The sequence below is a fragment of the Chenopodium quinoa genome, unplaced genomic scaffold, assembly GCF_001683475.1.
Source record: "Chenopodium quinoa cultivar QQ74 unplaced genomic scaffold, ASM168347v1, whole genome shotgun sequence".
Lineage (NCBI taxonomy): Eukaryota > Viridiplantae > Streptophyta > Magnoliopsida > Caryophyllales > Amaranthaceae > Chenopodium > Chenopodium quinoa.
Window position 1 is genome coordinate 2672360 of NW_018742770.1, and position 16155 is coordinate 2688514.

A 16155-nucleotide genomic window follows, 5' to 3' on the forward strand; every position below is an offset into this window, starting at 1 on the left:
TCTAAATATATACAAATCTTAAAGGTCAATATCATTGATCTTTATTAATTACAGTGACATAAAACCTCCTTTGACTAAATAAAAAGGGGGAAATTGTTATGACCAGTTAATACTTTAATTTCCCAAATAAAGTAATTGCAACAAACTAATGGGGATCACAAAAATAGTAGGATACGTCTTACATATGCTAAGATTAAAGTGGTTTCCATTTTAATTGAAATTAGTGTCAATGTGACTCATTTTTCCTTTTAGCTGTGCATCACTTGCTAATCTTATACTGGTAAGATTAAAAGAATCATATTCTGCACTTTATACTTTCACTTAAAAAAGATTCACAACAGTGACATGCCACAATTTACTTGAGAATATACAAATCATTGTACCTGATTAAGTAAAGGAAGTTATAGAATAACAAGCTAACAACATTTCCGAGGGGGACTTCTACCTAAAAAAAATCTCGGAGATGTAGAAGTTCATCAGAGGCAGAGCAAAGCGTGACATAAAGCGTAGCATGAAGATTTATAGGCGGTCTGATGTTCATCTTCTTTCCCAAAGGCTGAATCGACACAGGCTTTCTGCAGCATATTCGAAACTAATGGTGCAAGTGCTAGTGCAAAATTTGGCAAAAGTATTTGATTGATTGCACCTGACTGGCTGTGTATACTTGGAAGCTGTTGCACAAAGCCATCAGACAGAAATAATTACTAAGGCTATTGATTTCTGATGTGCACCCAAACATGGAAGCTGTTGCACAAAGCCATTAGACGCAAGCATCTAATCGGTGTTTGTTTTCTTCTCTATGCTTGATTTAGTGAGTATGAATACACCAACTACAATCAGTAAAGCACCTGCGAACCACTGTTGCCAGAATTGAGAATTACAGAAATAAATTAGCATGGCATTAAAAAAGGCATTATACGTATAATATATGCGTATATGATGATTGGCAAGATTTAATATGGACAAAGACTTGGGGCTATGGACAAAGACATGGAGCTGTGAAGTGGAATCTGGCTAGAACACCAGACATTCAAAAGAAATTGTAGCACAAGTAGTAGATTAAACTTTAAAATATACAGTTCACCAAATCATAACATGTACTAAAGATGGTAACTAAGATGTACGGTTTTTACTTTGTTCTTAATTGTGTAACTATGCAAAAACTTCGAAGGAGTGATTTTTACTTGTTTTACATCTGTCCAGTACTCCATACAATAATTTAATCTCATTGATCGACTCAAATAAACAGCTTCAGTCAGATGGGAAAACAAATTAATGCCTACACAATTCCATTGGAACTATAAGACCAAGCAAGCTCATATATATATGGTTCATATTAATCTTTAGTTTATCTAACAAGAGTTTATCAGATAAGGCCTTTCGTATTACAGCTGCAGCACTTTTATATGTTAGTTACTTTCCAAGAAGAAACCCATTTGTAAAAGAGAACTAGGATAGCTTAGCTTAACATGAGGATTGAGGAAGACATTGAACATCAATAAAATCATGGTCAAAGTTGTCAAACTAAGATCATAACATTGACCAATATGGTTTGTCCAAATATGCAATGCACAAAAGAATCTATATAGAAGAAAGGAAATTCACAAGAATGAGACTTTCTTTACCTTGGCTGATAATGTCTCTCCAAATAAAAAGAAACCAGCCAAACCAGAGGAGAGGAAATTTGTAGCAAAGTTTGTCACAGTAGCTTGTAGAGATGAAAGTGCTCTAAGGCTGTTGACGTAGCATCCCCACATTGTCACATTAAACGCAATTACAAGGCCGTATTTGACAAGCTGGTCACAAAAAAATATCCACATTAGCTACTGCTTAAGTTACCTATACATAACATACTTGGGTCCAGGAACAATGCAATGCTCAATACACAAAAACTATTTCACCGTGATAATAAAAATGACACCCCGGCCAAAATACCCATTACCCAGCACACACTCGACCAAAAATATATCCCAGTGAAGGCTGTGAAGTTTTAATAGCTGCAAGTATTACACACAAGACTACAGGGGGATTGTCTTGCTTCATTCCCTTGGCGAAAACAGGAGAAAATTAACCAAAAAAAAAAAAAAGCTCCATAAAAGATGATGTTGGAAACTAAGGGTGTTGTTCCAACATGCCATTCAGAACAATGTGCATGATAAGCACATCTACAAGACTACATCACATTAAGTTTATGCGTCAGGATATATCAAACCCTCATTGTTATGTATCATCGCTCATCAGGATAAGAGCTCTATTATTGCAGTAAAATAGGGTTTACATTGTAGTTTCGTTACAATGCATACAGTAACAGAAATGTGGGCGTAAGGGAGCTCTTCTCGTAGAAAACAGAAGAGAAAGAGAGAGAGAGAGGAAAAAAAAGCCTAACTGATTTTTTAAGCTAATGAACTCCAGAGCTTAGAAAAGAAGAATCTAACTGAAAGTTGTCAAATCCACAAGCTGAGCTGGCGAGTGGAGATTAGATTCATACAGAAGGAAATGTAAATATAGAGGCAACTTGAAGCAGAACCCAAAGAAGTATCATAGGGTTCAAAAATCACTAGCATGCAGGAATTCAAGATCGTTAAATAAAAGTGTACCAAAAAGTTTTTGAGCTAAGATAGCAATAAAAGCCAAAATGAAAAAGGGAGGAAGCTTGGAATATAGTATCCAATGAAGGATTAGAGTCAACATCTGGGTTGGTAACATACTAATATTGGAATCGTGCAATTCACAATTACTAAGCCTAACTTAGGTTCACTTCTAACCATTGTCTTAAAAAGCAAACAGAAGCAACAATACATTAATACCCATTAATTTGCCTGAGTATCAGATAGATTCTAAATTCTAACTATTCATCCTTCAATTCTTCCTGTTCCCTTCTAGCTAGGTTATATAAAAGACAAGCAAGTAAACTCCAATTACCACCATATGCTGTCTCTTCATCTATGTCATTTTTAGTTTTTTACATCGAATTATCCATAATTTACTCACTTCCAGCTTGATTTAAATTGTCTACGGAGTCTGGAGACTCAACTTCTATGGATTCTACTCATATTCTCTTTCTACCTTCCCATCATTATATAACACCATAGTACATAGAAGATCAACATACTTATCTTGCCATATTCACTACTACTATCAATGGCATACACTCAGCATGTAAGACCAGTTGCCCAATATGTTGCCCGTGAATATATGATACCAATGGTTCACATTTGCCAGGCACTGCTACGCATAGCCTACACCAAAGGCCGTGTATGGTACTGGCAATGGTACTTCCCATATGGTATTTTGCCTTGCAACTTGTTTCGTACGATGTAAATTACCGACTTTTGTGATATCACATAAAACAATTCTTGTTTGTCCATTACAGTGCATCTTAGCAAGGTAACAAGCTAATCATAGCCTACACCAAAGGCGGCGTAGAGCACCAACAGGCAAGATCCTAAACTAAAAGACAGAGATCGATCTTCGAGTGCATCACCACAACATGTCGAATCTCTCACCACAACAAACTCCAATCAAAGCCCTTTCCATGTCAAAAAAGCAGCAGCATTTCCAAATTAACCAGAGATTATTCGTGATGTCTACTTAACAAGGTCAGACCAAAAATCAAGCTCCAATATGATCTTCATTGCTCAATTAGACCCTCAAAAAATCCAATTTTTTCCCAACTTAATCAATCCCAGTTCATAAATTTGCTTTCTAACAGAATTCAGGCTAATTTCAGATCTAATTTCCATGGATGACCAAATTTCACATACCAAATTCAGCAACTTGATTTGTTCAATTTTTCTCAAAAACTAATCTAATTAATCAAACCCCATTTGAATCCCCATAATAAAATCACAAGAAAATAAACTGAAGAGTAAATTATGGCAAAAATGAGTAAGAAAATGAAAGAAATTAGCACCTGAGAAGAGAAGAACTTTGCAGAAATGGCAGCTAAGGCAGCGGTGAAGCCCGCTGCTACTGCCCATGCGTAACCTTTACTCTCTCTCTCCTTACTTCCCATCTCTGTCTCCGAGCTGCTGGGATGCCTCGATATGTGATCTCGTCAACTCATAGTATGTTACTCCATGTCGAGAAAATTGACCCATATCAGATTACCCGACTTGAAAGTGAAAATACGTGAATCGAAATTCAAATACTACCCAACCCTATTCAAACCAACTTGACCCGTAGAAAATGACATGGCAAACAAAACGAACAATATTAAAGGTGTATTCTATTCACCTTATTATTTGAACTTATTAAAACGTTATTTTAGTTGTAAGTAGATTAGTTTTCACACGTTGCACGGTGGTGATAAGTAATTTTTTTTCATAATTCTTTCATTTTTTTGGTTGTCAATAACTTTTTAACTGAGTCGGCTTGAGTAGTTAATAGATTTGTATTCGAATAACCATTATTAAAACTTATTAAATCTGAATTAAACTTATCTGAACTTATTACACCATAAATAAGTAAAATAAATAAGTGAAAATAAGATGAACAGAATAGAGTTTGTAATGTTTTGTTCACCTTATTTTCACCTATTTCAAGTGTTATAAGGGCTTGTTCTTATAGATTGAACTCAGCTGAATTGAACTGAACTGAACTGAAGTTAGCTGAACTGAACTGAATTGAATTGAGCTGAAACTGAACTGAACTGATCTAAACTGAACTAAACTGAATTGAGCTGAGTTGAGTTGAACTGAACTAAACTGAATTGAACTGAGGTGAGCTGAGCTGCACTGAACTGAATTGAGCTGAGCTGAACTAAACTGAACTGAACTAAACTGAATTGAGCTGAGCTGAACTGAACTGAGCTGAGCTGAACTGATCTGATCTGAACTGAATTGAGCTGAGCTGAACTGAACTGAGCTGAGCTGAACTGAAATGAATTGAAAATAAACGTATGAGAACAGGCTATAACTTCAAATAATTTTAGTTTATAAAAAATAAGCTCTGATAAGGGTTACTAAATACGGTGTACAAATTACAACCAAAATAAGTTTTAATATGTTCTAATTAGTTCAGGTAATTTCGGATAAGTTGAGATAAATTCAAATTGATGAAAATTAAGTGAATTGAACATACCCTAATTCGACCCAGACTCATAATCAACTCTAAACAGTTTCACCCAAAACACATTTCAACCTAAATTGAACCAATCTAATCTAATTGTCTCCTTCCCACAATGTGAAAAAAATTAATTTTTAAGTAAGAAAAATAATTTCATTTTTTTTTTAAATTTGGCTTAACATTGGACTCAACTAGAGTCGAAATTTTTTTAAGCTCAATAATCATTTATTAGTCAATATTATGGTTGAAATAGTTGAGGTATCATTTATTTTCGCATGTAGGCTTGTGTAAAATACATTTAAGGTCTATTTTGATTGACTAAACTAAGTTGAATTAAAGCTGAGCTGAGCTGAGCTGAATTATTTATGAGATAACGAAATTATGAACTAAACTGAACTAAAATTAAGTTGAAGAGAACATGTCCTTATTTTACTCATCTGATTTTCACAGTTTCACTTAACTAAACTTTTTTTTTTTTTTTCCTGAATTGAATTTATCTGAACTCATATAAACTTGATATAAGTGAAGATACAGTGAACTATATAGGCCCTACTCACATGAACTATGTTCAATGTAATTTTTTTGAAATTTTTTTTCAATATATTTAATTGAAAAGTATTGTACAAATCACAATAAACCCTTTGTCCCTATTTTCACCCTATGACCAGTGTTATGTCAAATTTTGACCTTAATTTCTCAATAATCTATAAGAACTAATACAGTCATATGTAATCTTATTGAATTCGTCTCATTGTATATTTTATTAATTTGAAGTTTTTTTTTATTTTTTTTATTTATTTCCTAACACACATGGAATATAGAGATACATACGTTTTAGAGACATGAAAATCAAACGGGATAAAAAAATAGGTACGTAGAGAATACTTTATGCTGGTTAGCTATGAGTATTAAGCTAATTAAAAATTGGTGGGGAACTCAGGGGCGGAGCTACAGGGGGGGCTGGCAGAGGCCCGACCCCTGTAGCCCAAACCCGTGTCCCTTATTTTTATTAATTGGCCCCTGCAGTTTTTTAGTATATATACTAAAGATTTCACAACATTGTTGATGATATTTAGTGGCTTGGTGGTATGTGGACTTGTAGCAATTCTCCTTGGTCAAAAGTTCAATCCTACTAAGTGACATTAGGGTTTTTTTTTTTTTTTTTTTTTTTTTTTTTTTTTTTTTTTTCAATCTTTTTTTCTCCCAAATTCTATACTCTTCAATCCTACTATCAGTGACTATAGTAGATTTTTTTTTCTCTTTGTTTTTTACCCAAATCCTACACTAAACTTCTTAAACTCTTCAATAAGTGTTTATTCTTCAATCTTCTACTTGTATTCACTCGGGTAATTTTTATTTTGTTTTATAAATTACCACATTTATTGTATTATAATTCAAATTACCACCTTAATTGTATAAAAATTTAAATTTTTTACTTATATCTAATTATTTAGTAATATTTTGTTTAGAAATTCACCTTTTTTTTTTGGATGATATGATTATTATAATATTGAAAAAGAAACTCTTAATTTTTAAAGTGAGTGGTTGATAGTCAACAAGTGGAATTATACCAATTTTGTACATAGGAAAATAGGTTGCCAATAATTTTAACATGTAATCTATTATTGAAATTTTTTTAATAGAAAAATCATAAATCGCGATTTAGAAAAAATTTGTTAGAAAAAATTTATTATCGCCCCCCCGAGCTTAAAAAGCCTGGCTTCGCCCACCTTATGACTTTGAGGTCACAAGTTCGAGCCCCTCTAAATATAAAATGCTTGGGAGTAGAGGGATTCCCTTACCTCCCCATCTACTCTCAAGTGCTGACCTGTGGAGTTGGACTGACTAAATTTGTGACACATGTCAATTTAGAGGGTCTTTCATCTTACCCAAAAAAAAAAAAAAATTCAAAAATACTTGGGCCTATGGGCTCTCCAATTGAGATTTAAATTGTAAATATTGAACAAAATGAACCCGGCTCAAAGTTCATAATTTGGTCCATACAATTACGTAAATCATTTAACAATCTGACAATTACCGACCTTCTAGAGAGTGATCAAAAGATAATTACTCCGTATTTAATTAATTAATCAGATAAAAGAAACACAAAAGATGTTACTAATCCGCCTACCCATAAAACTAATCAATCAGAACTCAGTATCTCAAACATCAGGATCGATGACGTGTCAAATTAGACAGTAACGATTACGTGTCCATGCCCCCCACTTTCAACCAATCCGCACCCATTTATCTCTCTCTCTTATAAATACGCTCCCAATATCAAATTCCCATAAATCATCCAATCAATTTAATTAAATCCTGCTTCTTTCTCTTCGATTCCAAAACCCTAATTCCCGATCTTCAGGTACAATCTCTCTTCTATTCTGCTCTATCTGTATTGTTCTGATTGATTTCTTTGATTGGTTATCTTGTTTGTTTGAATGTTGGCTAATTTTTAATAATTTCTGGGGTTTTTATGCAGTTTTTTCGTTTGAATTTGATTTCCAATGGCTCGTACTAAGCAAACTGCTCGTAAATCTACCGGTGGTAAGGCTCCCAGGAAGCAGCTTGCTACCAAGGTATTTCATCTTTCTAATGGTTTCCTCTTATTAATTCGTCAAATTATTTGGGTTTTTTTCGATTCAATTCAATTTGTTAAATAAATTGGGGGTTTTTTCGATTCAATATATTTTGCTTTGAAATTGGGGTTTGTTTTAATTCAATTCAATTAAGAAATTGGGGTTCTTGTTTCAATATTCAATTCAATTCGTTCAAATTTTGGGGTATTTTTTTTCGATTCTATTCTATTTGAATTAGAATTTATTTCGATTAAGCTCGTTTAATTTCTAATTGATTATTTTGTTAATGAAGGCTGCTAGAAAATCAGCTCCTACTACTGGAGGAGTCAAGAAGCCTCATCGTTACCGTCCTGGAACTGTCGCTCTTCGGTAAATATTCAATTTTGTATAATCTTCAATTATTATTTGAATCAAATTACAATTGTGCTGATTATTTGAATTTTTTTATGATCAGTGAAATTCGCAAATACCAGAAGAGTACTGAGCTTTTGATCCGCAAACTCCCCTTCCAGCGTCTTGTTCGTGAAATTGCCCAAGATTTCAAGGTAAAAATCAATTACAATTTAATTAAAATTGTTGTTTGTGTTATTGGGAATTGTTGCTGATTAGGGTTTTGTGTTGTTGATGATGAACAGACTGATCTGAGGTTCCAGAGTCATGCTGTATTGGCACTTCAGGAGGCGGCCGAGGCATACCTTGTGGGTCTGTTTGAGGACACCAACTTGTGCGCCATTCACGCTAAGAGGGTGACTATCATGCCCAAGGACATTCAATTAGCTCGTCGTATTCGTGGCGAGCGTGCTTAAGTTGATCGAAGAAGGATGATGAGTAGCAGTTTTTAGGATGAGTTTGATAGATTAAGTTAAAGAAAGATATAGCAGCATTTAGTGGGTCTGTTGGTGTGGTGGTGTATATACTCTATACCTACTTGGGTGATATGTTTTGAAATACATTGGATACATGTTTTATGGTTTTCGGATTTGTTTTGAACCAATTAATTGAAATGCTTTAGTTATTGCATCTGAATTCATCTCTTTTCTTTCTGTTTGCTCTGTTGTGTTTTGTTGATGGATGTTTGATTATTCACTACGTATCTCATCTTATGTTTTGTTGTGGTTATTCGACGATTGTGTGACATTGTTTAGATATTGATCAAGTAAGATGGCCTGATTGATTTGTTTCAAATGTTGAGTTCTTCCATGGTGTTGGAGTAGTTAAGATTTGTTCTCGTTTGTTACGAATCCCATTAAAAGTGTTAAAGCTACTCTGGGTATGGGTGGTATGTACAAACTACTAAGCTGTAAGCTTTGATGTTTTCTGCTGAACGAGCTGATAACGCAGTTGGTGTACAATCTACACTACGTTCTGGGTAAAATACAAGATGAGTTTAGGGGTATGGTTTTAAGGGGAGAGCGGGGTAAGGCTGTAGAATGAAAGATGAGTTGAACACCGCAAAATTATGTTGGTCTAGGGCCGGATTTTTATTTTTTTTTTCTTCCAAAACTTAAGCCTAAACTTTGTATATAACAACCAACCTTATCTCCTTTACAACTCCAATTAAAGAGGGCGAAAGTAATAGTGATTTTAATTAAGAAATATGTAATGCTTCTAAATTCATGTTAAATTCAATTGTTTTGACTTCGTAATTGAGTGATTAATCATTCCGTGTTTAAATAATAGAAGAAAAAAAATAAGTGAGCCACATTTGTCAAATCAAAATGGGTAGTGTTAGTCAAACTTTTTAAATTTAGTGGGTAGTTTTTTTTTTTTTTTTTTATAAAATTTTTAACAGAGTAGTTGTTGACAAAATGACCTATTAGGCGGGTAGTTCTTGATAATTTTTCCTTTAACTTAGAACTGAAATGAATATTTTATGAGAGAAGGAAAATAGGAGTGGAACTGAACTGAACTTATTAGAGCTGAAATGAAATGAAAATAATTTGATGAGAATAAGGCCTTAGTGTTAAGTGCTCAAGTCCCGTACCCCATACAAACTATAGTACAATACAAGTGATACAAGTATACAACCAAGCAACCACGTAAATACTCCGAGTAACCAATTTGAAGTGTTGTTCTTGGATCTAACAATTACTCCTATTCATCGAACTTGTACATTAGTCTCACAAAATAAACCTCAGCCCAAAATACAGCTCTTCCATAAACAACCCAAAAGATGAAAAGAAACACAAATGGTAAAAAATATAATCCACCCAAAAAACTAGTAAACAAGCAATCAAAATTGAGAACAAGTACACAAATGTAATGTCTAGCAGATTTTAGGAGATGGCAATAAGGGTGTGTTGAACTTTGAGGGGTGCCCAGTTGATCTTCTTGATTAACGTTCTTCGGCAATCTTCAGTGCCATGTCAGATTGTTGAGTAAGCACTTGATGAGTAAGCAACCGAGTCATATTTTAAAAACTACACATGGGCAGACACTAATCTAACGGAGCTAATTACAAACAATTTAGCCGTTAGTCATTGAGCCTTTAAGTTATGGTGGAAGAAATATGATAGCATTTAATGTAGTTAGTTGGTGGTATATAGACCAGTCAAAGATAGGTTTTTACTTATCTTACTTCCTTAACAAGTTTTATACTTAACCTCTTCACAAAAATATTCTCAAATAACAATATTAATTTATGAAGCACATTTTAGTGACCGAATTATTTTGTAAGCTATAGATCAATGCAAGATTTGATCTTCCAGGAGAGGACAATCAACCTACCAGATCTAGAAGTTCCTACTGTTTATAAAATTTCTGGTTAGTTGTGTTGCTTAAAATTGTAGTTTGTAATACAAATCTAATTTTGTTTGCATGTACTACGTTTGTATGAAATGTCCTTTCATTTGTTGTTAAAATTGATTATATGAATCTTGTTTAGGTTTATTAAGATATAATTGGATTATACCTAAAGTTAGAACTATGCCATTTATAAGAAGTGAAAAAACTGATGAAATAATATGATGTGGGTATATCATTTATGTTAAAATATGTGTTATGATATTGTATTATACAGTAAATGGACTGAATATTTAACATGGCAATTTTGAAGTTCTTAATGTGAATTTTATGAGAGTACTAATAAATATTTGATGAATTTGATTATTTGTTGTCGATTCATGGACATATATATATATATATATATAGATTCATGGACATATGTATAGATTATTTGGTGAAAGTGTAGCAATTGATGTTATGAGTTAATTAATTTGGTGATAGTCTACCAATTACAAGTGATGGTTAAATTTAACACTCTTTGAGTTCCTTACAAGTGAGGATTACAGGTGGATTTCTTACTGGTGTTGTGGGTAATACATGCAATATTATAATAATGAATTTGTGGAATGGTTTGAATTGAAGTTAATTGTTTTACTTGTATATGTGTGTAGATTAAATTAATATTAAGCGGTTTACACAGAATTAATTATGTAAACGGTATAGTGACTTTGACACAATGCATGCAGGTCCTCTTTGAGGTAAAACGATTTGATACATAAAATGGTTGAAGGAAGTGAAAATGTGGAGGTTCATGAGATTGTTAGTGAAGATGGCATTGATGACCCGTATGGTGATCAATGCATGTCTCCCTTCAACACAGTCGGAGATGAGGGTGGCTATGAGGAGGAGAACAATAATCAATTTATGTCTCCTATTAACACAATAGAGACATTAGACACTGTTGTTGGTAGTAATGACGTGAGTATTATGAAATGTGTTGAACCCCCTAAGGTTGGAATGATTTTTAAGAGTTGGCAAGATGTCGAGTCATATTATAAAGAATATGCCGAACAACAGGGATTTGGAGTCTGTAGACCACAAGGTGTGTATTCAAAAGGCGAGGTAAGAGAACGAATTGCAACTACATGGAAGTGTGAATGTTGGGATAGACCGGATATGAGAGCGACAAGGGAAGCGAAGAAAGGGGCAAAGTCTATGGATGTATCTGGTTCAGGCGGTGTGGTTGGGGGTTTCATGTGTGTGGATGATTTAAGCCAACGGAAGAGAAAGTCTAAAAAATGCGAGTGTATGGCAAAGGTATATGCTAGTCTTAATCATGATGGGGAGTGGGAGATTAAGAAAGTGCATTTGGAACATAATCACAACCCGACACCACGTAAATCAAAGCTAGTTAAAGAGTATCGAATGAGGGGCCTTACCTCAAGAACTAGGAGGAGGTTGCTTGACTATTTTGAAGAAGGTGTGCCCATTGCACAGATTCATGGTTGCTTTGCGGCTGAGGTGAAAGGGCTTGATAACCTTGAATTTACTGTGAAAGACTTGTCGCATGTTGTATATAAGGAAAGGAGGCTCAAAATGGCCGGGGGTGATGCAGCAGCGTTGATGAATTATTTTAAAAAAATGCAAGATGGCAACAACAATTTCTATCACTCTGAACGCTTAGACCCAGAGGGCCGTTTGAGAGATGTTATTTGGGTTGATGGGCGTAGCCGTGCCGCATATGAAGAATTTGGTGATGTTGTCTGTTTTGATGCCACGTATCTAACAAATGAGTATGAATTACCATTTGTTAATTTTGTGGGTGTAAACCACCACGGACAAACCATATTGTTAGGATGCGCATTGGTTTCCCGTGAGGATTGTGACACATTTAGATGGATATTTGAGGAGTGGTTGAGATGTATGAATAATCGAGCTCCTGCTGCAATTCTCACTGACCAGGCGGCCGCCATGAGGAAGCCGTTAGAGGAGGTAATGCCTTCTACGCGGCATAGATGGTGCATTTGGCACATTATGAGAAAAATTCCCGATAAATTGGGCAAATGTGCAAGGTAAGTATTCTAATTGTGTTTCTCTATTCCTTCATACTTATAATTGTTTATAATTTAATCATCCAAATATGTACATTTCATTCTTGGAAGTTATTTTCATTCTTGAATTTTTTTTTTCTTACGTACATCTAACAGTTTAATAATGAGTAATAAGGTTATATACAATTAATGGATTGTAATGTAACAAAAAATAAGTCATTGTCTTGTATAACGACAAAGTAGAATACATAATCAATATTGAGTAATTAGTCATTAGCCATGGGCCTGCTCTAGTACAGGACCCCTAGATTAAAGTATGATCTGGTGAGATGAATTGTTTTAATACCAAGTTGTTGATTTAAATAACTTCTTTATGTTTTATGTCTTATTGTTTTATTTTTATTTTAGCAAAATTCCCAAAAATTGTATTATATATCTGAATATTAAATGACATATTAATATGTATAGGTACAAATATTTCAAGGGTGTTTTGAAGGCTATAGTCTATGAAAGTCTGACCGTTGATGAATTTGAGACAAGGTGGGCATCTTTAGTTGATGACTTTAATTTGGAAACAAATGATTGGCTAGCAAGCCTCTATGTTGAGCGTCATATGTGGGTTCCGGCATTCATGAAAGAATATTTCTGGGATGGGATGAAGACAACTCAAGGGGTTGAGAGTATTAACAGTTTCTTTGATGGATATGTTAATCGTAAAACCAAACTCTTTGAATTTCCCCAGAAGTATGCGAAGGCCATGGATAAGCGCGTGAGAGATGAGACAGCTGCTGATGCAAATTGTGCAAAATATGTAAGGAGGATAGTCACTGGATTCACTGTGGAGAAGTATTTTCAAAGTAAGTACACCGACAACAAGTTTCAAGAGGTGTTTACTCGATTGATGTACTGTAATTGTAAAGTGAATAAAATGTTGGATGAAAATACAATTGAGTATGCGGTTGAAGATCGTGTTTGGATTGTACCCGAAGGAAAGAGTGAGGAGGTGTTAACTAATCGGAGAAGGTATTTGACAACAACTTTTAACAAGGTCACAAAAGAAGTTATCTGGCAATGCCATAAATTTGTAACACATGGAATCATGTGCAACCATATGATGCAGATACTTGAACACAATGTTGTGGTTGAAATACCAGAGATGTATGTTGTTAATCGTTGGAGGAAGGATATTTTAAGGAAACACACTTGAGTAGGGGTTTCTTATCATGACCCTAATAAATATGCGGCTGTGAAAAGGTACAACAGGTTGATGGAGGATTTTGAACAACTATGTGATGCTGCAGCTATGGTGAATGACGATGCTGTTGTTGACACTGTAAGTAATGCTTTGAAACAATTAAGGTCTGAAATTGAAGAATGCAGGTTAAGAAAGGCAGCGGAGAGTATTTTCATTTCATTTCCAAGTGAAGGAGCACATGGTTCTTGTGTCATATTTGGTAACTCGTCAAATGCATTTTCCTCGGGCCAGAATGCAACTCATCCAGAGGAAAATGCAACTGATGTAAATTTGGATAATTCGGATGTGTCTCCTCCTAGTGATATGAGAGTAAAAGATCCGGTATTAAATAAAAAACCTCGGGGTAGGCCGAAGGGATCAAGAAATAAAACTCTCGCTGAATTGGGATTCAAGAAACCGGGAAAAAATAAGAAGCAACCAAGAAAGTAATGCAATGATAAAAGCGACCATGGTAACAATGATTCGTTTACAGTTGTTGGGAAGAAAAACAAGAAAACATCAGTGAAGGTGCACGATGGGAAACAAAGTATTACTAAGGGAAAAGGTCTAAAATTGCGAAATTCTGGAATCAAAGGTGTAACTAAAGGCAAAGTCAATGGACATACAAAAGCAAAACAGATGGATAAAACTTCAAAGGTATCATGTACTTAATATTTCCCAAAGCAGCGTTTTTGTTTGTGACTTATTGATTTTGATTACGAATTAATAACTTTTATGGTTGTGTTTGAAATTTAGGCCGTGCAAAAGTTGAAATCTCTTAATGATTTGGTTCCCCTTGTACACCCTCCTACAAAGGTATGAATTATACATGTTTGATACCATTGAATATATAATTTTCATTATCATTGAATTAATAATCATTTCACAAATTTCTATGATCCAAATATGTCATAGCAGAAGCGTAAAGGCACAAAATCAAAGAACAGTGAACATCAAACACAAGATTCAACTGCTGGAATAAAAAAACGAAGAATTTAAAGGCCTCTTGCTTGCTGAGTGCTGAACGTTAGAGCATGAATAATAATCCATTGCGAATTTGTGTTATGTAACAGTTAGACTATGTTCCTTTTAAATTTCAAATTCAGACTTTGTTTCCTATGAATTTCAAATTCAGAGTATGTTTCAATTGAATTTATGTTATGGGTTTAGTACAATTGAAGGTTTAAATTTCTTGGTATTCTCTTTTACTAATTTTATTCCATCAAATTCAAAGGACGAGCACGTGTTCTCGGATGATTCATGTGTTATCGGAATAATACAAGAATATGATTACCTATGTTCAAGATGTTATGCATCATTTGACCAACTAACCTAATATCTAATTGTTCAATTATCATAATGAATGGGGTTGTACTTTTGGGCCTCTTAACTACCACAAAGGGCCTTCGATTTTTTTTGGCCTTACGATTTTATTTGGACTAAAAAATATTCAATTTCTTATCACTCATACATGACTATTTTTTTTGTAAAAATTAAACTGAAGTATATTTACATTTTTACAATTATTTTACAATTTCAGTAGTTATTTATTAATAATAGGATTGTAATAATAACCACAAACTTGATCAAACAAAACACAGTTACTTGTTTTAGTTAATACTCATTCATACAACAAAGATTTAAACATAAACCGAATACAACATAAATTCATACAACATAGATTTAAACATAAACCGAATACAACATAAAGTGATAATGTTAAAGCTTAACTGATTAAAGCATAAAGCGATAATATGAAAATTAGTAGTTATTCAAACCATACTACTTCAAACTTAATACAGAAAACATGGGATTTTAAATTGTGGATGACTTGGGATCTTGTTTCTTGCTACTTTCAGGTGATGCAAAAAGGAATACTTGAACAACCAATCCCTCTTTTGTAATCAAATGATTCTTCGGATAAATCATCCAAGTTAATCTTTTCGGTACAAATAGGAGGAACATCTTTTAAACCTCGGCGGATGAAAATTGGAACATTAATTTTGATCCTTTTAGTTTCACCTCCAGCCGCTACTTTCTCTTCCCAAGTAACTCCTCTCCCTAGTTGAACACAACCTTTAAAACGGACTTTCCTCTTTCTCCTAGATCTAGTACTAGAATTTGAACCTTCGGAACTGCTACTTGAATCACTACTCATAGGCAATTGTTTTTTACGCATTATAACTCTCTCTGGTCTCCATCTCTTGTATTAGACTAGATTAATACAAGAATTTTTATAAATGTTAGACCTTTTAAGACCAATTAGCTTATTTGTGAACATTTGAACATGAGAATCTTCTATCTTCACATTATTTTGGCCTTTAGCTATTAATCCCATCCTTTTACCAAGAAGGTTTTGCATGTCATTAACATTAACTCTACATTCATCCTTTTCATGCCCAATTCTACCACATACAGTACAAAATACAAAAACATGTTCATAACGTAGGTAAACCCACACAAACTCACCTGGGATCGCCTCAAAATAAAAACCAGGAAA

The 16155-nt window shown here is 34.0% G+C and overlaps 3 protein-coding genes across 3 annotated transcripts; 2 read left to right on the plus strand and 1 right to left on the minus strand.

The window, feature by feature from the left end:
• Positions 1-281: 281 nt before the first annotated feature.
• Positions 282-4088, minus strand: LOC110724700. Its single transcript, XM_021904147.1, has 3 exons — positions 3914-4088; positions 1626-1796; positions 282-858 (listed from the first exon to the last, which is right to left on the minus strand). The coding sequence occupies exons 1-3, from the start codon at positions 4013-4015 to the stop codon at positions 775-777; spliced, it is 357 nt and encodes a 118-aa protein (XP_021759839.1). The 5' UTR covers positions 4016-4088; the 3' UTR covers positions 282-774.
• Positions 4089-7280: 3192 nt separating this feature from the next.
• On the plus strand, positions 7281-8672 carry LOC110724699 (histone H3.3). The gene is made up of 5 exons (XM_021904146.1): positions 7281-7432; positions 7550-7646; positions 7939-8015; positions 8101-8191; positions 8282-8672. The coding sequence occupies exons 2-5, from the start codon at positions 7575-7577 to the stop codon at positions 8450-8452; spliced, it is 411 nt and encodes a 136-aa protein (XP_021759838.1). The 5' UTR covers positions 7281-7432; positions 7550-7574; the 3' UTR covers positions 8453-8672.
• A 2478-nt stretch (positions 8673-11150) lies between these two features.
• LOC110724501 (protein FAR1-RELATED SEQUENCE 6-like) lies at positions 11151-15559 on the plus strand. Its single transcript, XM_021903923.1, has 6 exons — positions 11151-12442; positions 12890-13579; positions 13676-14019; positions 14149-14312; positions 14412-14471; positions 15515-15559. The coding sequence occupies exons 1-6, from the start codon at positions 11151-11153 to the stop codon at positions 15557-15559; spliced, it is 2595 nt and encodes an 864-aa protein (XP_021759615.1).
• Positions 15560-16155: the final 596 nt, after the last annotated feature.